This window comes from Panthera leo, chromosome E3 (genome assembly GCF_018350215.1).
Source record: "Panthera leo isolate Ple1 chromosome E3, P.leo_Ple1_pat1.1, whole genome shotgun sequence".
In the NCBI taxonomy this organism is placed as follows: Eukaryota; Metazoa; Chordata; class Mammalia; order Carnivora; family Felidae; genus Panthera; species Panthera leo.
This window is the reverse complement of record NC_056694.1, coordinates 3,841,018-3,863,159: the sequence shown is the minus strand read 5'-3', so window position 1 is coordinate 3,863,159 and position 22,142 is coordinate 3,841,018. Positions and strand designations below refer to the sequence as shown.

At 46.4% G+C, this 22,142-nt stretch overlaps 2 protein-coding genes across 3 annotated transcripts in view; both read right to left on the bottom strand.

Annotated features, from left to right (window-relative positions):
- Positions 1 to 18,059, bottom strand: part of WIPI2 (WD repeat domain, phosphoinositide interacting 2) — a 42,687-nt gene extending 24,628 nt beyond the window's left edge. The window contains exons 1-2 of one of the 2 annotated variants that reach the window (XM_042921207.1): positions 17,794 to 18,059; positions 10,724 to 10,806 (exon numbers count right to left, since the gene is read on the bottom strand). In XM_042921207.1, the coding sequence (XP_042777141.1) occupies positions 10,724 to 10,806; positions 17,794 to 17,867 (157 nt within the window). In that variant the 5' untranslated portion in view covers positions 17,868 to 18,059. Of the gene's footprint in view, positions 1 to 8,102; positions 8,394 to 10,723; positions 10,807 to 17,793 lie in introns of those variants that run through there. The other variant, XM_042921208.1, reaches the window with a different exon arrangement.
- A 1,739-nt stretch (positions 18,060 to 19,798) lies between these two features.
- LOC122210273 (NADH dehydrogenase [ubiquinone] 1 beta subcomplex subunit 1-like) lies at positions 19,799 to 20,050 on the bottom strand. Its single transcript, XM_042922897.1, has one exon. The coding sequence runs from the start codon at positions 20,048 to 20,050 to the stop codon at positions 19,799 to 19,801; it is 252 nt and encodes an 83-aa protein (XP_042778831.1).
- Between the last annotated feature and the right edge of the window lie 2,092 nt (positions 20,051 to 22,142).

Genomic DNA, 22,142 nt, shown 5'->3' with positions numbered 1-22,142 from the left:
TACAAAATAAATAAGTCATGGGGATGTGACGTACAGCACAGGGAATACGGCCGGTAATACCGTAATAACTCTGCACGGTGACAGATGGCAAATGGACTTACCGTGGGGATCATTTCATAATGTATACAAATGCTGCCCCGCTATGATGTGCAGCTGAAGGTAATACGATATCGTACGTCAATTATACTTCAAAAAAAAACTGGCAGGGGCGCAAGGGTGGCTCATTGAGCATGTGACTTGGGCTCTGTCCCCACTCTGTCAGCGCAGAGCTCGTGTCAGATCCTCTGTTCCCCCCGACCCTCTCTGCACCTCCCCCACTCAACATTCTCTCTCTCTCACAAACAAAGAAAACACGAAATAAACTTGGAAGGTGGTGAGATCCACTAAGAGGGCTGGTTTTAACAAGACGGGAATCCCTGCTTTGCCATTTGAACAGGCGGGAGATGGGAAGATGGGAGGGTTGCAGGCAGACAGACCATCAGCTGAAGGTCAGATGAGGGAAGTCCGTGCTCAAAGTACCGGTTTATCTTTGAAGCGTGAGCAGTGGTTAGGAGCTTTGAGGGCCATAGTGGTGGGAAGTTTAATGAGTGAAAACAGCCGGAAACAACCATCTCAGAGGGCAAGCAAATACAGTTATTAGAAAAATGCAGGACCATCAGTCTCCACCTGAGGCTGTGATAATAAATGCAAGTTCAACTAGTCAGAGGAAAAGTACATCAATTCAATAGATGCAGGAAAAGCGTGACAAAATTCAATGCTTATTCATGGTAAAAACTTAGAAACTTGAGACAAGGAAGAAACTTCTTCAATCAATAAAGGACATTTATGAAAAATCTACAGCCATACTTAATGGTGAAAATACTGAATTCTTCCTTTTAAACCTGGAAACAAGGCAAGAATGCCAATTCTCCTCACTTTGTACTAGAGATTTTACACATTGCAATAAGGCAAGAAAATGAAGGGGGAAAAAAAGGCAAAAGGACCAGAAAGAAGTCAAACTATTTCTATTGCAATTATAAGGCATCTACAAAGCAACTATTAGAACTAATGAGTAAATTCAGCAAAGTCACGGGATACAAGGTTAAAATACAAAAGTCAACTGTATTTTTACAGACTAGCCCCAAACAAATGAAAAATGAAAAAAATCCATTTACAACATTGTCAAAACCCAAAATATGAGTAATAAATTTTAAAAAGATACATGACCTCCATGCTAAAACCCACAGAACATCACTAAGAGAAAAGATAAAGAAAATTAAGAAAATTAAAAATAAATGAAGATCTATATAAACGGAGAGCTACACCATGTTTATGGATTGGAATACTCGATATTAAGATACCAATTATCCTCAAATTGACCTCTAGGTCCAATGCAGTCCTAAGCATGATCCCAGGTGACTTTTTTGTAGACAATCACCAACTGACTTTAAACCAGAAAGGCAAACTATCTAGAATATGCAAGGCTACCTTGAAAAAGAACAAAGTTGAAGGCTTACACTGTGGTACTTCAAAATTTTGTATATAAAGTTATAGTAAACCAAGCAGTGTTAGTGATACAAAGACTCACAAACAGATCAATGGGAGAGAATAAAGAGCAGAAAATAGATCCACACTTACAGGGCTGTTTTTAGGCACCAAAGCAATCCAATGAGGGAAGAAAAATCTTTTTTTTTTTTTTTTTTTTTTTTTTAAATTTTTCTTAACGTTTATTTATTTTTGAGACAGAGACAGAGCATGAACAGGGGAGGGGCAGAGAGAGAGGGAGACACAGAATCGGAAGTAGGCTCCAGGCTCTGAGCCATCAGCCCAGAGCCTGATGCGGGGCTCGAACTCACAGACCGTGAGATCGTGACCTGAGCTGAAGTCAGATGCTTAACCGACTGAGCCACCCAGGCGCCCCAAGAAAAATCTTTTTGACAAATGGTGGAAGCTATCACCATGGTGGAATCCATCAGCGGGGTTAAAAAAAAAAAAAAAAAAGGAGCCTTTACTCACACCACACACCAAAATTAATGAGATGGACCATGGAACTAAACATAAAAGCTGAAACTATAAAGCTTTCATAGAAAATGTGGAAAATATGGAAAAACATCTTCATGACCTGATGGTAGCCAAAATTTGTTCAGAAAGGACAGAGAAAAAATCATAAATTAAAAAAAAAAGAGGGTAAATCAGATCTTACCAAAATTCAGAATGTTTGCTCAAAAGATAAGACAAGCCATAGACAGAGAAAAAAAAAATTCATAAAACGTGACAAAAAATATCCAGAAATTTAAGAACTCTGACAACACAATAATGAAAAGACAAACAATGCAATTGAAAAGGGACAAAATATCTGAACACACATTTCACAAGAGATAAGCAAATGGCCAGAGTACCAGTTTGCCTCAGTCAGGTAAGCGTCTGACTCTTGATTTTGGCTCAGGTCATGATCTCACGGCTTCGTGAGTTCGAGCCCCGTGTCAGGCTCTGCACAGGCAGCGTGGAGCCTACTAGGGATTCTCTCTCCCTCTCTTTCTCTGCCCCTTCCCCACTTGTACAGTCTCTGTCTCTCAAACAATAAAGAAAAACAAACTTAAAAAAAAAGATGCAAATGGCCAACAAGGGCATGCAAGTGCCCAACGTGATGAATTATCGGGAAAATTCAGATCAAAACCACAATGAGATCTCACATCACATCAGCATGGCTCAAGTGAAAAAAGACTAGTTAACACCAAATGGTGGTGAGGACGCAGAGCCACCAGACTCTCACACAGCACTGCGGGGGGCGGGGGGAGCAGCGGATACAAAATGGGACAGCCTCGTAGGAGAATCTGGTGGTTTCTCATAAAACAAAACACTCTTTCCATCCCTAGATATTTAGTTAAGATAAATGAAAACGTACGTTCACAAAAGGATTTGTACAACAATGTCAGTAACGATTATATTCGTAATTAAAAACTGGGGAAATTGTGGATGTTCGTCAATAAAACAATGGACAAATTCACGTATTTATATACTGGGCAACAGAGATGCGTTAACAGTATGGATAAACCCCAGGAACATGACGCCGAGTATAAGAAACCTTAGCGAAAGCACGTGCAGCGTTCCCACAATGTCTGTTCTATTACAGGCAAGTCTAATGTATAGCAGAAAACCCCAGAACACCGCTCGCCTCTCAGGGGGTGAAAGGGAGTTGGAATGGATCGGAGGGAGGAGGTAGAGTAAGAGGGAACTTTCTGGAGTGATGGTAAACCTTGGTCGGAGATGTCTGATTTGTCAAAACACAGAATGTTTACTTTAGATTTATACATTCCACTGTACGTAAATATTATCTCAAAATAAAAGAACAAAAACAGTGAACTCTAGTTAGTAACATCCATGCTTAAGTATTTAAGCAAGTACATACTGATGCCTGAAACGTGCCTTGAAATGCACACAAGTAAGGTGGATCGAGGGCTAGATGTGTGACAGCATGAACACAGTACAGTGTTAACAACAGACTCCCAAGCGGTGTATGTACACGTGCAGCTGTCAAATACTTTCAACTTGTCTGTGTTTGAAAATTTCCATTAACAAATGGTGGGAAGCAGACATGGTACGTCGTGCGTTCGCCTAAATGCAAGAGCAGGAAAGTGAGCGGCTAGTGCGCTGGGGTGTTTGCTTATTTCTTCCATCAACTACAAGCTTGGAACTTTTTGGGAATTTTAAGAAAAGAATGCAGGTATGATTTTAGAATTTTTTTGGTGGTGGGAGGCCATAAAGCTATTTTAAAGAAGAACAATTTTAGGTCCATTTATTTATTTTTGAGAGGGGTAGGGATGAACAGAGAGGTAGACGGAGAATCCCAAGCAGGCTCCATGCTCTCAGCCCAGAGCCGGACACGGGGCTTGAACTCATGAACTGCAAGATCGTGACCGGAGCTGAAGCTGGATGTTAAACGGACTGAACCACCCAGGTGCCCCAGTACTATCTTTTTTAAGGGCAGCTTGGCAATATCTACCCACTTAAAAATGTTCTTCTGTTGAGTCTGTCTTCCCGACTCCAGGAATTTACCTTATACCGCAACTCACAAGTGCGACAAAGATGCTCACTCAGCAATTCCACTCCTACAGGTAACCATCTACTCAAGAGAAATGAAAACCTACGTCCACACAACCTGCACACCAATGAACGCAACAGCACTATTTACAACAGACAAAAGTAGGAGCGACCCAAGTGTCCACCCACAAAACACGGCGGAGCCACGTAAGGGAATACTATCGAGCAATAAAAAGAAATGAAGTGTTGGCACGCTCTCCCGCACGGATGAACTCCGCAAACGTTCTAAGTGAAAGAAGCCAGTGGCATCTGATTCCATTTATCTGAACTGTCCAGACCTGCCGACGTGCAGAGGCAGAGAGTAGATTAGCGCTTGCCCAGGGCTGAGGCGGGTGGAGGGACACGGGCAGTGACTGCTAATGGACTCAGGGTTTCTTTTGGGGATAAAAATGCTTTAAAATTAGATTATGGCAGGCTGTCCACCTTAGCAAATATACGAAACTCCACTGACTTGTACACTTGAAACCAGTGATTTGTATGGCATATAAATTACATCTCCAAAAAGCTGTTAAGCCACACAGACTACTGGCGAACTGGCATCCTAAGATGTTAAGAGCCGACGTAAGACGTGTAGGGCATCAGGGACGGAGGGTGGACACTAGTTGTCAGGCGGAGCCTCTGAGGAGGGGGGTCTCCTGGGAGACCCCGGCGCCCCGAATCCTGCCACGCTCACGCGGGCCTCGAGCTCTCTCAAACCACCGGCTCACATACGAACTACTGGGTTTTCTGGGGGAAACCGCCGCAACTCATCAGACTAGCAAAGGAGCCAGGAACTAGGAAACGGCCGAGGCCCCGCGTGCAGGGCCGACGCACCAGGTCACCCCGCAGCTAACGCGTGTCTGGCACCACAGAGGAAGCGGCAACACCCCCAAAGGATCCGCTTCAGGGTCAGAGTTCCTTTACGTCCGTGGCACCGAGGGCCTGCATCTTGTCGGGAACGCAGCCACCGGTCTTCACGGACCATCGGGTGGTTTGGGTCTGTTAATTTTCTACTGTGCGGTTTCAAGAAGCTCTCTGCCATTTTCACATGACACCACACTCCCTAGAGCACGTTTAAACGCGGAAAGATGCTCAGAGCGCACGTGCCCAGCGCGGTCACCTCCCGGCAAACTCGAGTCCACCAGCTCGGCCCCCCACGAAACCAGGGTGCGCATGCGTAGGGCCGGTTACAGGGCGCTGCAACTGAATGAAAAGCAAGAGAAACAAGGCCAAACGAGGCTGCGCATTTGTAATTATTGGAGGTGGCCTCTTAAGGAGACAATGGCACCGATGAGCACTCGAGCCACCACTAAGAAAGTGTGAACTCGAGGCCCTCAAGGGTCACGGAAAGCTTTGCTCTCAAGGACCATTCTAGGTGGCCTTGGCCACAGTTTTTGACAAACACTCTTCCTAGAGATGCCCTGTACAAAATTTAAGAAACAAATTCCTTGATTTAAATTTTTTCTTAATGTTTATTTTTTTAATGGTTGTTCATTTTTTAGAGGGACAGAGACAGAATATGAGTGGGGGTGGGACAGAAAGAGAGGGAGACACAGAATCTGAAGCAGGCTCCAGGCTCCGAGCCGTCAGCACAGATGCTGACACGGGACTCGAACTCACGAGCCGTGAGATCATGACCTGAGCCAAAGTCAAACGCTTAATCGACAGAGCCATACAGGTGCCCCTTTTTCTTAATGTTTATTTATGTTTTGAGACACAGAGTGTGAGCAGGGGAGGGGCAGAGAGAGAGGGAGACATAGAACTTGAAGCAGGCTCCAGGCTCTGAGCCGTCAGCACAGAGCCCAACGTGGGGCTCGAACCCACAAACCATGAGATCACGACCTGAGCTGAAATGGGATGCTTAACTGACCGAGCCACCCAGGCGCCCCTAGAATTACTTGATGTGAAAAAGAACGCTAGGGACATCTGACTCTTGACTTCTGTTCTGGTCATGATCCCAGGGTCATGGGATCGACACCCTGTCGGGCTCCATGTAGGGCATGGAGCCTGCTTAAGATTCTCTCTCTCCATCTGCCCCTTCCCCTGCTGGTGAGCTACCCCCCCCCCCCCCAAAGAATGCTGTTTGCTTCTGCTGGCACTACTTAGAACTGGCAATGAGAACACCTCTAAAGCACTAAGAAGCGAAGAAGAAACCATGAAACAAGTGACATAACACACTTGTAAACGAGGCGTGTCTGTCGGATGCCTGCAGCTCTCAAGAGAGGCAAGAGCCCAATCCTCATCACGGCAGATTTACGCAGAGAGGCTACTGGACCTCTCCCCTTAAGATCCAAAACTATACAGCCCAATGAAATGGACACTCGAACCAGCTGTGTGTCACATCAGAACGCTCTCAAAAAGCACCGTTTCTCAACCCGTAGGACGCAGATGATGCCTGTCCGGTCAAGAAGGGTTGGTCTCCCGAGGAGACGCGCTCTGGGTCTGTGGAGGCGCTGCGGATGTCGAAGCAGGCACTGGTCACTTTCGCTGCTTATTCGATTTCACAACCGACTGCCTCCTGACGCATGTTTTCCTAGCTCAGAAACTTAAAAATGCAAACACGCACAATATAGAATGTAAAAGAGCCAACTTTTCCTCCCAACCTAAGTGCTATTTTACAAATAACGACCACACACCCTTCACAGGGAAGGGAGACCACACATGTGCACATTACGCATCTTCACACACACAAAGGACAGAGAGAAAGAGAATGACAAAACAAACAGGCAGGCACAGACAGCGGGCAAGGCGTACACGGGCGCTCTTGCAACTCCAGAAATGACAATGGTATGATAGGAAAAAAATCTTCCACTGATTCTGGGCAAAAGGCTTTCTGTGGCTGTTGTTTGAACAAACGACAGAGAAACAAGCAGTTGTCCATCTTGCTCCTCCCAAGACCAGTTCTGGCTCATTTTTTCTGTAACAGCAACAGCGACCGAGAGCAAAGATCTGAGTTTGTGATGCATGCTTGAGATTATGAGGGAAAGGCCAACGCTGGGCCTGCAGCAAACAGCGAGGCCAGGCATCAAGTATGTTCTTTGCTCTGGGTCTATTTGTGGAAAAACTCCAGAGAACAATCTCGGTTCAGCAGTTAACCTGTTTTGGAAGGGACGTTCTTTTACCTACTCCATAAAAGTGTATGTGAGAGGGGAAAGGCGCAGAAGGCTCCAGGAGCAAAAGAATTCAATCACTTCCAGTTTAAAGTATTAACCCTCGAAAAATTCTTTGTCCATTTCATCATCTATTTCTAAGGGTCCAAGTTCACTAAGAACAAAGGAGCCTATGTTTCACCTCACGGTGTTGGTCAGTAAATACCCACTCTTTGCACAGTATTATCAAGACATCACGTTTTGTTTTTGTTCCACCGAACACCTTTAAAAAACAAGACACTAAAAAATCAGTAAATAAACTTCAAGGAATCAGGTGAGTCATTAAACTGATTCAATTTGAGAAGTAAAGACCAGGTTTTGGTCTTCTTACCCCCTTTCTAAGCACTGGGTTCCAAAGGGCGGCGTGGTGGGGGACCCTACTCATTACAGCAACCAGGTCATAGCACAACTCGGGCTCCCCTGGGTACGGTGTTAGTAAAGGTTTCAGTCATTCACAAAGGCCCAGTGGAATCCAGAGACCGGCTACCCTTCTTTGAAGAATGCCCTATCGGGAACAATCCTGCGTGGGGCCACGGGGAAGCGGGGGGGTGGCCAGTCTGGAGATCTGCACAACTCCCGGCCCCACTCGAGATAAGCAAGCACACTAGCTCACAGCTATCTCATCACCCACATCACATCTTCTGGCTCCATACTAGAAAGAAAAGCTTTCTGGAAGGAAGATTTAGTGAACATCAGCAGGCCAAGTCTGAGGACAGAGGAGGAGCAAAATCTAAGGCAGCCCACAGGAAGCGTGGAGTCAGAGCCGCTGATTACGTCCCCAGGAAGGCCCTGGCTGCTGGCCTTTGGGCAGCAACAAACAGCGGACTTGCAGGGGGTGGGGGTGGGGGGGGACACACCCTCCCGATGGAGGCGAGGGGGCACCCGAAGGCTTACCTGCCTGCCGGGAGGAGGCCGAAGCCTGGGAGGGGCCAGGGAAGCCTCTGACCTCCCGGGGACCACGAGAACTCCCTATTGCAAGCAATTGGCAGAAGAAACGAGATCGTCCCCCCGACATCTTCGTCTTAAGTTAGCAGGGGTGGGGGGTGGGGATGCAGGGGGTGGTATCTGGGTCTGTGCCGGCTGCCACGTGCCCAGCAGAACGCTGGACACGAATGTATTTACTCGTTCTTGGTCTTCCTCCATTTAAGTGCAGGCGGCAGGAGAGCGGGGGCCGCTAGCGCCTCGCCACGGGCGGGGCAGGCTGGCACGGAGCAGGCCCTCCGCAAGCGCCCCCCGAGTGGACGGACCCAAGGGTGAAGGACACGCCTATCCCGTTACTCGAGGAACCGCCCTCCTTCAGAGATCCGGAAGGTGAAGCGGAATTCCAAAGTGGAACGCTCGCTCCGGAGGGAGCAAAGCGGACGACACGGGGCCAGTCGCTCGGAGCGGAGGCGCCGACGCCGTTCGGAGGGAGGAGACCCCGCTCCCCACAACTGTCCGCTCACTCAGGTACGTGAAACGGCACGGGTTAAATCTTTCCCCGAATCCAAACCCCAGTGTGACTCATTACAAGCACGTCGTGAGTACGGAAGCCCTAATTCTCCCACAAAGATTCTTAACTGAGGTCAGGCCACGGGCAGCCTTCAGGGCTGCTCGTTACATACAGAGAAAATATTTACAAACCACATATCTGACGAAGGACTGGTACACGGAATATTTAAAGAACTCTGAAAACCTTACATTACAAAACCCCGAATTACGGACGTGTCACTGAAGAGAATATACGCGTGGCAAATAAGCCCACGAAAAGACGCTCATCATCAGCCACGGAGGAAATGCAAATCAGAACCACAATGAGACAACACCGTTCATATCGACCAAGGTGGTACAATGAAAAACAGCGGTAACACCGACCGCAGCAAAGATACAGAGAAACCAGATTCCTCAGACATCACTGGTGGGAATGTAAAATGGTACAGCCACCTGGAAAATACTTCGGCAGTTTCTTTAAAAAAAAAGGGGGGGGTCCTACCATATGACCCGACAATTGTATTCTTAGACATTTATCCCAGGGAGGTAACAACTTATGTTCACACAATCTCTATACATGACTGTTCACAGCAGCTTTATCTGTAATAATAGTCAAAAACTGGAATCAGCCCAGATGCCCTTTAACAGGTAACTGACGATACACTGTGGTCCATCCACACCCCAGAATACTTCTCAGTAATAAAAACGAACTACTGACACATCCAACCGTTCAGATGAATTTCCAAGGAATGATGCTGAGTAAAAACAAAACAAAACAAGACAAAACAAAACAAAACAAAACAAAACCCAGTCCCAAAAGGTTACATATTTCCATTTCCATGTCATTTTTGAAATGACAACATTTTGGAGAGGATAGATTAATGGCTACTAGGGACTAGGGCTGGGAGGTAGAGACAGGTGTGGTTATAAAAGGGCAGCGGGAAGGACCCTGTGTTGTTAGAACCAACCAGCATCTTGGCCGTGTGTGGGGGAAACAGGAATCTGCAAGGGCGTTGAGACCATACAGAACTTAGGAAACACAAACGCATACAGGTAAAACTGGGGAAACCTGATCAGGAGCAATCAACTTTGCTATCCTGGTTGTGGTCTTATACTGTGGTTTCGCAAAATGTTACCACTGGGGGAAACTGGGAGAAGGGTATATGGGGTCTGTATTATTTCTTACAACTGCGTGTGTATCGACAATCACCTCAATTTAAAGTTATGTTTTTAAAAACAAAAATAAAGAGCAAAACATTACAAGCTCACTTATATAAAACAAAACCACACACAAACACAAAAGTATATCTTTATGTGTGTAACTACATACATGCACAGGAAACAAGTTATGTATGCAGGAAGAGCCCAAAGCTTTCTAGCAAATTCTCTCTGGGGAGGAGGACTCTATGCCTACTGTTTACTCAGCAAGTCCTACTGCACACACACATACACACACACACACACACACACACACACAAACATACACACACTCACACAAGAAAACCAAAGAAACTGAGATCCAAGATGAAGTAATCTATCTGAAGTCACAAATAAGTGACTGAACAAGAAGTCAAAGCCCATATGACCCTTCTACAAGTCCATATTGCCTCTGACATGTAGGCCACTCGAATGCCATAAGATGTCAAAATAAATCATTCCTATGGGGGCTGTGAAGTTTTCAGTTTTCCGGAAGTGGTTTATAACAGAAAGATAAATGGTTTCACTGGCATTTAAAATGGGGAGAAATTACAGAACACTACACACATCATGATATCGTGTATTGAAAGACAACCCATAAAACAAGTGTCTCCGCAGTACATTTATAAACACGCAAACACGCACACCTTGGAGAACACGTACCACCCGTTCACAGCTGTCATCCCAGGAAGCCCAAGGTCAAGGAAGAGTACTGGGCAAGGGGTGTCTGGACTTTAATCACAGTGTTAGAGTTTGAGAATGCATTCCAATTCAAGTATACTTTGTCTACTTTTTTGTTTTGTTTTGTTTTGTTTTTAAGAAGGGGGAAAAATAAAGCAAACACTTACTGCATTCATAGATCTGTTCCAGCTTATCCACAGAAGAAAGGGAGAAAAATTTATAACCGGACTTACTACCAACAGCTAGGGACCTGCAAAAAAGCCAAATCAGAAATAAGAGCTGATACGTGTAGACAACGATAATGCAAAAACAAGCTCCATGTTACCAACTAGTAACCGTCATCTCTACTGAAAATTAGCACGAGTAATTTCACACAGTTTGTAGGGGGTGAGTGCTGGCTGAGCAGAAAAGAGGCAAGGGGCAGAGCCAGGTGCCCCAGCTCGCAGCCAGGAAAAGGTGAAGGTCAATAACATACAGACCTTATTCTTACTGAAAACCTACAAAACCTTAAAGATTACTTTGACCAATAAATGGAAATAATCAGCCCTTAATTAACGATCCCCTCAAAACAAAGTGGGGCTCCTCAGGTGATCTGCTCTATGTGTGAGTCCAAAAGCGAAGAAGGCGGACGCTCCGAATTTTAAACAAAGACATTTACGATGGTGGACGATGACATCCTTCCGCCTCGGCAGGGCCACGGCAAGCGCAGCTCAATCACCTATGTGAAACTACAGCTGAGCAGTGGGGTGGAAATAAAACAGACGGAAAAGATAACTTGGAAGCTGGCATGAGAAGACTGCACAGCTGACCTACAAGGAAAAGATAAAATCACTCACACCCGACGCCAAAGCCACGGCTTTCGCCAAGAGGCCTGAAGGGAGCTCACGGGCTCCCCAGCTGCCACCCCCGACCCTGTACAGGTGCAGTGGGCCACTGAGTGAAGCAGTTCCCCACCGGAAGATTACTACTCTCCAGAAAGAGACTGACCGCGGGGGGGCTGGGGGGGAACAAAAGGAAGTCCAGCTCTGAGAAACAGAGGACGAGCCAATCAAGCAGGATGCGTGGGGCGTATGAGGAAGCAGCTACTGGACGGTTCTGAATCTAGTGTCTGGAAAAATGTGCAGACAAGTGGAGACCAGAAGACTAGAAAGACTGAACACCGACGTTTCCTAGCGGGAGTATCTGCACACCAAGATAAAACTTAGGGCTACTTCAACGGCCATTTCATCTATTAAAAACTTGAGATTTCCAACCCTTCTCTGGCCCATAGGTAGGAGAAATATATTCCAAGAATGGAGCTACTGTAAGCACTATGAAATTTTTAAGTTGTAATTGGTTCATCTTAGAAGTACAAACAAAAGCAAAACTCTTTGGGGCACCTGGGTGGCTCAGCCGGTTAAGTGTCTGACTTGATTTCGGCTCAGGTCATGATCTCATGGTTCGTGAGATCGAGTCCTGTGTTGGGCTCGGCGCTGACAGCGTGGAGCCTGCTTGGGAATCTCTCCCCCCCCCGACCCCAAAATATGTAGCTAAACTAAAAAAAAAAAAAAAAAAAAAAGCAAAACTCTACCTTTTTTTTTTGCAAAAATACTTCACTGTTTTGAATTAATTGTATCAATGAGGTAATTAGATATTGTTACCTGTAAATAATTTGAAAAGCAATAAAGAAGCCAACAAAAACATAAATATCCAGGAGAACTAAAAATAAGACAAAAATCTCAGCAGTCTATAACTTTTGAGAAATGTTTTCCAGATAACTAATGGTTGCTATTTTAAGCACTGATAGATTCTTTCTATTTTTGATTAAAAAATGAAAAAGGTGTTCTTGTATATGCTTTCCTGTATGCCTATCACAAGGGGGTGGGAGATTCTTACCATTTTCCTGGAGTCCTATGGGAGTGATCATTAAACCAACTGTACTGTTACAATACGGTGACCCTCTCAGACCCTACCAAGGAGATGAGGGTTTTGTGTGTGTGACCACAAATGGTCAGACTGTAGTGTTGAGCTGCTAAAAATATTTTCCATTTATTCTTTTGCAGAGAGGTGTCACTTCCTTGTGACCCTCTCCCCAGGATTAACAGCTCCTCTCCCTTTCTAATTTGTTGACTTAGAAACCAAATCGCCAACCTTATTGACACTATATATAAAATAAGCTCAGGGAAGGCTTCTTTCATGGGCAAACTTAATGAGCTTTAACTGGTTTATGAGAAACTAGATTTTGATTCTATGCTCCGAACAAAAGAATCTGTCAAAACTGGCCTTTGGTGATCCAACATCAGAACTTTGGTGTCCTTACAAATATTCAGAAACTGCTTCAGGATATTAAATACCTTAGCTACAATTTTAATTGCGTGGTTTGTAAAACTGCTGTGCACCTCCATCAATAAGAAATACAAGCACAAATATTTCAATTATTTTTCCCTATATATCCATGGCATAGTTCGAGTATATATTTTATCAATAAAAATGGATGTTTTTAATATTTATTTATTTTTGAGAGAGAGAGACGGAGTGTGAGTGGGGGAGGGGCAGAAAGAGAGGGAGACACAGAATCCGAATCAGGCTCCGACACGGGGCTCGAACTCAGGAACAGTGAGATCACGACCCAAGCCGAAGTCGGACGCCCAACCGACTGAGCCACTCAGGCACCCCCTAAAAGTGGATGTTTTTAAAGGGTGGTAACACCAATGATCAGGTTCATACATCCCTCTTTGGGACTGATCCTGCTTTTAATAATTTCTCATGATTTGCCTGACCATACAACGGCAGACATATTAATGGGAGAGGCACAGTAACAAGGAAGTTTGAAATTCCCTTATTAAATGACCTTATCCCCCAATAAATGTTTGTGTAGTTTTTTTTGTTTTTTTTTTAAGGTAACACAATGAGATCTTTTACTGCCGAAGGAAAAAAACCAGCTTACTATCCTAGAAAAAAGGTTATATTTACTCAGTCCCACGTTTCAACACCACAGCCCGGCCTTCAACCGCGCCTGGTGTCAAAATGCAGAGACCCTGTTATACGGTCTTGAGACGAGGCCTAAGTCCTTTGCCAGGATGGGAGAGTGAGTGCTTGTGAAACATGCTGAGGGCCAATCCTCTTCGTTCTCGCCACACCCCCCTTTATTCCACTTCTAGAGCTTCTCTAGGCCGCCAACCCCGAGCCTTTCGGGGATTCTGCAGTTCACAGCAGGTCGGCTCTCCGCCTTCTCCACCAGCAACCCGGGATCGCCTTCCTGTACTACTTGCCAGCTTCTCAAATGTTGCTAGCGACTCCTTCCTCATCCTCCCTCTCCTATGGGTTTCAGTCTTTTAAACTATTTTTTGAGTGGCGCCTGGGTGGCTCAGTCAGGCTCAGTCGGCGAGCGACCGGCCAACTCCTGATCTCGGCTCAGCTCATGATCTCAAGGTTCCGGAGGCGGAGCCCCTTGTCAGGCCGGTGCAGACAGCCTGCTTGGGAAGCTCTCTCCGCTCCTTCCTTGCTTCCCCCTCTCCCCACGGTGAGTAAATAAACTTAAATATATATCTTTGGGTAATTCGTTGACTGACGTTTCAGTAGGGTTTTGGGAGGGGCCAGAACAAATGCCTCTGTGTGGTCCACCATCTGTAACCGCAAGTCTATCGCTGAATTGAAACTTGAGCGCTCAGTATCTAAAAGACAGTGAACTTCCACTAAAAAAAGTGTGAATCAGATCTTTCTCTTAACTCCTTTGCCTTCAGTAAACTCTTACCAACAGTTAGTCCCGAAGGGCTCTCCCTTCCTACTATCTTACTTGATTAGAGTTAGGTGGCAACAGTCCACACGCATAAAAAGGAACCCAAGGAGGACACCTCGTAGACCCTGGGGCCCTACTTAGTAAGTCTGCTCCACAGCAGGCTCTTCCCGCAGCTCCCAGCATTTCCACCGCAGGCCTCCAGCTGGTTAGCCCTGATGCCTTGACAACTCAATAGCGGCCGAGCAGAATCCATCTTTTGCCCCAAACCGAGTCCCCATAATGGAATCACTGTTCACACTAGACCCAAACCAGACACCTGGGAGTAACCTGAACTTCCCTGCACCATGCCTGTCCCACGGGTCACACCGAGTCTTGATGGCTGACTGGTCTTCTCTCCACGGGCCACTGCTGTTGGACAATATCCTCCTGGGTGACTGTCCTGCCCTCCTCCAACACTCCCTCTACCCGGCCGACAGAATGGCCTAAAACTTTAAGGTTGAAGGCTCCTTAAAGACCATCTACAATCAAGCCTCTCGATTTACTGATGAGAAAAAAAGTGGAGAGAAGTGACTTTCCCAGAAGAACAACTGTAACTGTAGAAGAAACTCAGTTAAACAAGCATCTCTACAATCTTCTGGACACTAACAACTTCAATCCTGTCGACAGGAGACCTGGAGAATCAAGTCCCTTTCTTTATTCCACCCCTTTTTGAAGTGTAGTTGAAAAAGGACATCGCCAAATCACAGATTCCCACTAGACGAGCGGCATCCACTGGAGGAATTTAGTCCTTGACATTTCCATTTCAGGGATACTCTTACTAGTTTGTTAACTTCAATTTCAAAAGCCAAAAATTCCTCCAAAGTAAACCGTTCAAACGGTTACTTTCAGAAACCAGCACTGGAACTAACCAGTTAATAGCGAGATGACTGAAAACAACTGTTCTCAGTGCCTCTTTCACTGTTCTAACTAAAAAATAAACAAACAAATAGTAAAAAAAAAAAAAAAAAAAAAAAAAAAAGCAAAAAGCACTTCTTCATACTTTTAGGATGAGAATCCTAGGAAAATTAACACAATATTTGAAGCCATATTACTAGTACAAAAAGCAGGACAGATACTTTGGTGTACAGGGAATATTCTTTTGTTAAGCATTATTGTGTAACATACATGTATTCTATTAAGTGAAATGGCTTCCAGATTTTCTCACTGAACACAGTGAATGTGGATCCTAGACCGACAACCTTTGTCTTGTGAAAAACTGTGTTCTTCTATTAAATTCTGGAGACGGGTAAAGGAGGCAAAGGGGTAAACTGTACAGCCTTTCCTCATAAACCTGTCTATTTCTTCAAGACAAATTAGTCATTTTAATCAATGATTAAATCCTATCTTCCCATTTCTTAATAATTTACTATAATCCTATCCTACTATTTCTTAACAGTTTACATTCGTACTATATCAAGGTTTCTGGCAAGTCCAAATTATGACACAGAAGCCTCCTGAACTTCCAGACTCACTGAGGAGTGAGGAAGCACGTGACTTCCAAGTGTGACAAGGTCTAACTTCAGGCCAGACTGACATTTTCTATTGTGTATGTAATTTGAAAGCCCATTTGAAATAACAGCCAAAGAGAATATGTTCTCATATTTGATTTCCTTTCAACATAAATGATGAATAGTGAAAAGATGGAAAAAAAAAAATGGTAGAAAATGTTTTGGAAATTCTCTAACTTATACAAGACATAAAAACCCAGAAAGCTACCATTTCTTAACCGATCTCAAAACACTAAGGGCTTGGGGCGCCTGGGTGGCTCAGTCGGTTGAGCGTCCGACTTCGGCTCCGGTCATGATCTCACAGTCTGTGAGTTCGAGCCCCACGTCGGGCTCTGTGCTGACAGCTCAGAGCCTGGAGCCTGCTTTGGATTCTGTGTCTCCCTCTCTCTCTGTTCCTCCCCTGCTTGCGATCTGTCTGACTCTGTCTCAAAAATAAAAACATTAAAAAAAAAATTTAAAAACAAAAACAAAAAACACTAAGGGCTTAAAAACCAATCTCAGTTTGAAATGTTCTATTCGTTTCCCGGGTTCACATAACATAGTCTATCCCGATCACAACCACTGGCAACTGGTTATTCAAAATGCTTTTGCTGTGCTGGTTTTTACCCACGTGGAACACTAAGCGTCTGGTAGTTGTAATCTTTAAAGACTGCTACAGTATGATGCCTAAATTCACCATCCTCAAAATCCTACTTTTCAGGTAGAGAAGACAGTGGCAGAGTGGGAAGGGCAGTGGAAGAGACTCGGGCCTGCCCACACTCCACATTAACCAAACTCTAGGATCCAGGCACAGCTCTGAGCCTTTGTGAACTTCAGTTTCCTCATCTGCACTTGGGAAAAGGTGATCTGCTTCCTTCTAACCTCAGCGCGGTCCCGCTGCCGGGCCACCCGGCACTAACCTCACAATTCTGGGTAGGCGCTACCGAGTACCCGCTGCATGCCACGGACTTGATGCCTGCTTGCCATTCTACAATGAACTCTTCGTTTAAAAAAAAAAAAAAAAAAAAAAATCTCATTTTCTACTTTGCTGACTCCACTCCGCCAGTAACAACTCGACCAACTACTTACTACGAAGCCAATGACCCATTCCTCCTCACTTACATCACTTCCTCTTACTCACTTCCCAAGATGGCTCTCCTCCCTTCCACAGCTCCTTCCTTCTCCAGAAACTTCATCTAGTAACTATGCTCACAGGTCACCGAGACAGCCTCTGAAGAATCAGCTTCAAACCCATAGGCGTTTGGACAAACAGCGTTCCAAATCCATGGGTTGGCATCAGTGGGCCTCTCTTTCCCTAAGGATGGGCCCATTCCCTGAAGCACCAAGACCCCTCAGGTATTTCTCTGTCACATCCCCCTTGACTCAGTTTCTCCCCAGATCAGAGGCCAGGATTAAGGCTAAGTTTGTTTCTTGCTCGGGCAGGACATCGAAGTTACCTAAAAAAAAGAACAACGAGACAAGAAGAAAGGGAAAGAAAGGAAAAGGGCACTAAGGTAATGAAGAGACGAGGAGAAGGACCTGAAGAGGGGAAAGAGTGGGGGGGGAGAGGGCCGAGGGAGAAGGGCAGGTGGGATAAGAGGAAGAAACCCACGCTCACTGCTCCAGAAGCGGCTGGGACAACAAGTCAAGGCACAAAGTTCTGCCCCAACTTTGTGAGAAGGGAGGTCCCAAAAGGTAAAGCAACCTATCCGTCGGTGGGTGAAAAGCCTCCTTATCTCCATCACTTTCCCCGCCCAGGGATCGCAGCTCCAGCGCAGCGCCCGGAGGGTCCCCGAGGGCAGCGCCCCTCCCTCCACGCTCCAGGCCCGCCCCCGGGGACGCCCCCGCCCGCCCCGGCCTCCACCCCGAACCTCCAGGCCGAATCTCCGGCCCTGAACCCGGCCTCAGGCTCCCGCCCGCCCCGGCCCCGGCCCTCGGGCCCGGACCCCCGCCCGGCCCCAGGCCTCGGGCCCCAGCCCCCGCCCGGCCTTACGTGTTGTCCTGGTTGAAGTTGGCGAAGAGCAGCTGGCCGGCGCCGGCCTCGCCGCTCTGACTCGCCAGGTTCATGGTGGGCGCGCGGCGGGCGGGCGGGAGGGTGGCCCCGGCCGAGGGCTCGCGCGCGGGAGGGCGAGTCGGGTGCGCTCAGGGTCGGCGCCTGGCCCCGCTCGCCGCCTCGCTGGCCGCAGCTGGCTGCCCGGGGATCAACCGCCGCCTCATCCCGTGCCCGCTCTTGTTTATGCTCAGGAGCCGGGACGCCCTGCGCGCCGGCGCGGCCCCGCCTCCTCGGCGCACGGCCTCTCAGGGCGCAGGCGTATTGCGGAGGTCCCGCCCCTTCATCTCCGGCCAGGGCTGGGGTTCCGGTCGAACACGCGCACGCGTGGGGACGCGCAGGGGCGCGCCGGGCAGGGCTAGCTGGCGTACGGAGGACGGCGCATGCGCAAGGGAAAAGTGAGTCTCTATGGTTTTATTCATATTAAAAGTGTCCGCTGTGTGCCTGTCCTTGCGCTAAGGATTTATGTGCAGCATCTTATTTGATGCTTCTGGCAGGCCTACGTAGAGAATATTGCGTCCCCACTTTACAGATTTGAAAACTGAGGCTCAGAAGTGTTAACCTATTCGCCAAGTGTTCAATCTGAGAATTGTAACCCCGTTCTTTCCCTGAGGCGCCCGCTTTCTGGATCCGTGGCGGATTCACTCATATTTACGAGACACCTTCCATGTAAACCAAATGGGCCTCCCTCCCCTCAGAGAAGTTACCCCGGAACACAATTACAAGCCGGAGTACAAGAGAGCACATGATGAGGTCACTGAACCTAGACTTAAGGGACAGGCAATGTGCAGTCAGAGAAGGCTTCCCGGAGGAGGTAAGACCTGCAGTTTGAATAGTAGGTAACCTACGGAAGCATTGTGTATGGCAAAGGTTCAGAGGTGAGAGTGTGTCCAAGGGAACACGCTGCTCAGCGTGTCTAAGCTTAGAGTGGGGCGATGGACACAAGATTGGGCTTGTGAAACTGGAAGTGGCCAAATCGAGCGGGGGTGTTGTTAAGATGCATTAAGCAAGAGCCTGAACATTATCTAAACAACGGGTTGCCATTGGAAACACTTAGGCAGGAGAATGGCACAATTCAATCTGTGCGCAGGGAAGCTAATTTTTAGCCCAGAGTCAAGAATGCGTTGCAAATCCTTGAGGAAACACTGGTCCTTTCCTTTAAAGGTGCTGGCTCTCCTACCTCCCACCGAACTCAAAAACTAGTTTGAGATGGATTGTGGACGTACTCGTGAAAGGGAAAACAGTCGAGTTTCTGGAAGAAAACGTAGGAGAATGCCTTCATGGCTCTGGAGTAAATGAAGTCTCCCAAACAAGTACTTTAAAAAGTACTAACCACAAAATAAAACGTTAATCTTCATCAAAACGGAGAGCAACCGCTCAGGGCGCCTGGGGGGCTCTGTCAGTTAAGTGCCCGACTCTTGGTTTCAGCTCAGGTCGTGATCTCACGTTATTGAGATCAAGCCACCCTGCTTGGGTTTCTGTCTCTCTCTCTCTCTCTCTGTCTCTCTGCCCCTCCCCAGCTCGCTCGTGCTCTCTTTCTCTCTCTCTCAAAAATAAATAAACTTTATGGGGCACCTGGCTGCTCAGTCGGTTAAGCAGCCAACTTCAGCTCAGGTCATGATCTCGCCGTCCGTGAGTTCCAGCCCCGCGTCCGGCTCTGTGCTGCCAGCTTGGAGCCTGGAGCCTGCTTTGGATTCTGGGTCTCCCTCTCTCTCTGCCCCTGTCCCACTCATGCTCTGTCTCTCTCGCTCTCAAAAATAAAGAAACATTAAATAAATAAACTTTAAAAACAACTTCTCGTCAAGACAGGTCAAGAAGGCAAGCCTCAGAATGAGTGGGGTACATAAGCTTTCAATACATACACTTGAAATACATTTTTGAAAATACCGAGTGTGTTTTTATTTCCTAATTTTTTTAAGGTGAACATTCTTTATTTCAGTCACAGCCTTTATTTCCAGGTGACTTCTTCACTGGGTCTCAATTCCCTTTTAAGCAACACACTCTTGTTCTGGAAGGCAGTTAGTTTTTCATCATTCTTTTTGTCTAGATAACATCCAAGGACAAATCCCACGGGTACAAGTGTATGTACCCAGTGGTCACAAACAATCTGAATTACGTTCATCACGGATGCTGCGCCCTTGGTGCCAAAAAACGACTCCACGGCCAAGGGCAACGGCGAGCTCAGCCCTGTTGTACACATTGTTGACAAAGGACTTCTTTCCAGAACGTTAAAAGAACTTCTACAAATCAATGAGGAAAATACCAACTCATTTTTGGGTACTTGAGCATGGTACTTCAGAAAATATCAAAACGCCTAATGAGCACCTGAGAAGGTGATCATCATTAATACTCATCAAGAAAATGCAAATTAAGAGCAAATAGATACTACAAGCATCCACCTGTTAAAGTCAAATACAAATGGAGACCAGACTCGAAAATTCCGAGCTGACGACGCCAGTGTCGTCATACAAGCAAAGCTTAATTTAGCTTATTTTGCAAGACAAGGAAAAGCTAACTTGACCTTGCTTGTGCCTCTGAAAATCACAAGCGAAACCAAAGTAGTTCCCCAAAGTTGATGTGAGGCGACCACCAGCAAATTTCCTTTTAGTTCAGAAGATTCTAATACTGTAACCAATCACTAAAGAGCAAATAGTCATTGCTTCCACACTCCACACTCTAGAAGCTGCTGTATGGTGATATACCTCCAAGCCTCATTCTGTGTTTTGGTGTGAGTGCTCCTCGTTTGCAAACTTTTTGGTGGGTGCACAATAAACTTCTAACTATTACTTCAGCGATTTGTTGATTTTCTTTTTTTTAAGTTTATTTATTTTTCAGAGAGAGAGAGAGATAGAATGCGAGCAGGGGAGGGGCAGAGACAGAGGGAGACACAGGATCCGAGGCAGGCTCCAGGCTCTGAGCTGTCAACACAGAGCCCGACGTGCTAGAACTCACAAGCCCCAAGATCATGACCTGAGCCGAAGTTGGACGCTTAACCCACCCTGAGCCACCCAGGCTCCCCGATTTTCTTTTTTTGTTCTGAACTTTTGACATAACGTGTTGGCTAAAATTAAAATAATTGACAATGCAAAGTGTAGACAATAATTGCAGAGCAACTGGAACTCTCATAACACTGTGAGGAAAAGTCTTAAATGGCTAGAATCAGCGCCCCTGGCTGGCTCAGGTGGCAGAGCAGTGACTCTTGATCTTGGGGTTGTAAGTTCGAGCCCCACGTTGACTGTAGAGATCACTTAAATATAAAATCTTTTTTAAAAAATAAATTGTGGGGCACCTGGGTGGCTCGGTCAGTTAAGCATCCGACTCTTGATTTCGGCTTAGGTTATGATCTCATGGTTCATAGGATTGAGCCCACATCAGCCTTCATGCTGACAGTATGGAGCCTGCTTGGGATTCTCTCTCTCTCTCTCTCTCTCTCTCTCTCTCTCTCTCTCTCTCTCTCTCTCTCTCTCCCCCTCCCCTGCTTGTGCTTTGTCTCTGAGAATAAATAAACTTAAAAAAAAGGGGGCACCTGGGTGGCTCAGTCATTTAAGCGTTCAACTTCGGTTCAGGTCACGATCTCACGGTTTGTGAGTTCGAGCCCCACGTCAGGCTCAGTGCTGACAGCCCAGAGCCTGGAGCCTGCTTTGGATTCTGTGTCTCCCTCTTCTCTTTGCCCCTCCCCTGCTCGCATTCTGTCTTTCTCTCTCTCTCAAAAATAAACATTAAAAAAAAAAAGGATATATACTGTATGAGTCCATTTATATGAAGTCAAAAATAGGCAGAGGAGTGGTTACCTCTGGTGGGGGATTGGTTCGGAGGGGACATGAGAGGAAGCGGCTGGAGTGCTGCAGCTGCCCTATGTCTTGATTTCGGTGGTTGGCTACATGGGCATGGACATATGTAAATGTATAAATATACGTATGTGAATGCCCATATAGCCGATCGCCAATCACCAGAAGTCAAGATGTAACACAGGAGCAGTGTCTTTAGTGGTGTATCTATCAGTTGGCACAGTTTCCTATGGACCATTATTTTTGAACAAAGCCACATAAAGAGGTGCCTGAAGAAATCTCCTGGGTTCTCGACACAGTTCTTGGCTTCATTTGGAAAAGCCACCCGGTTTCCCCTTGTTCGTCGGAATCTATCACTTCATCCAGGATAGTAACTTCTGTCGGTTCAGCAAGTGAGGATTTCCAAATGGCCAGAGGGTCGACTCAGTTTCCAAACTACCTGAACCACGAGTCTGTTCCCTGGAGTAATAGGGGTCCTTTGGGTACTAGAACCTCAAAATCCAG

Coding starts and splice junctions, on each gene's coding strand:
- LOC122210273 (XM_042922897.1), bottom strand. CDS start 20,050: ATGTGTACAACAGGGCTGAGCTCGCCGTTGCCCTTGGCCGTGGAGTCG.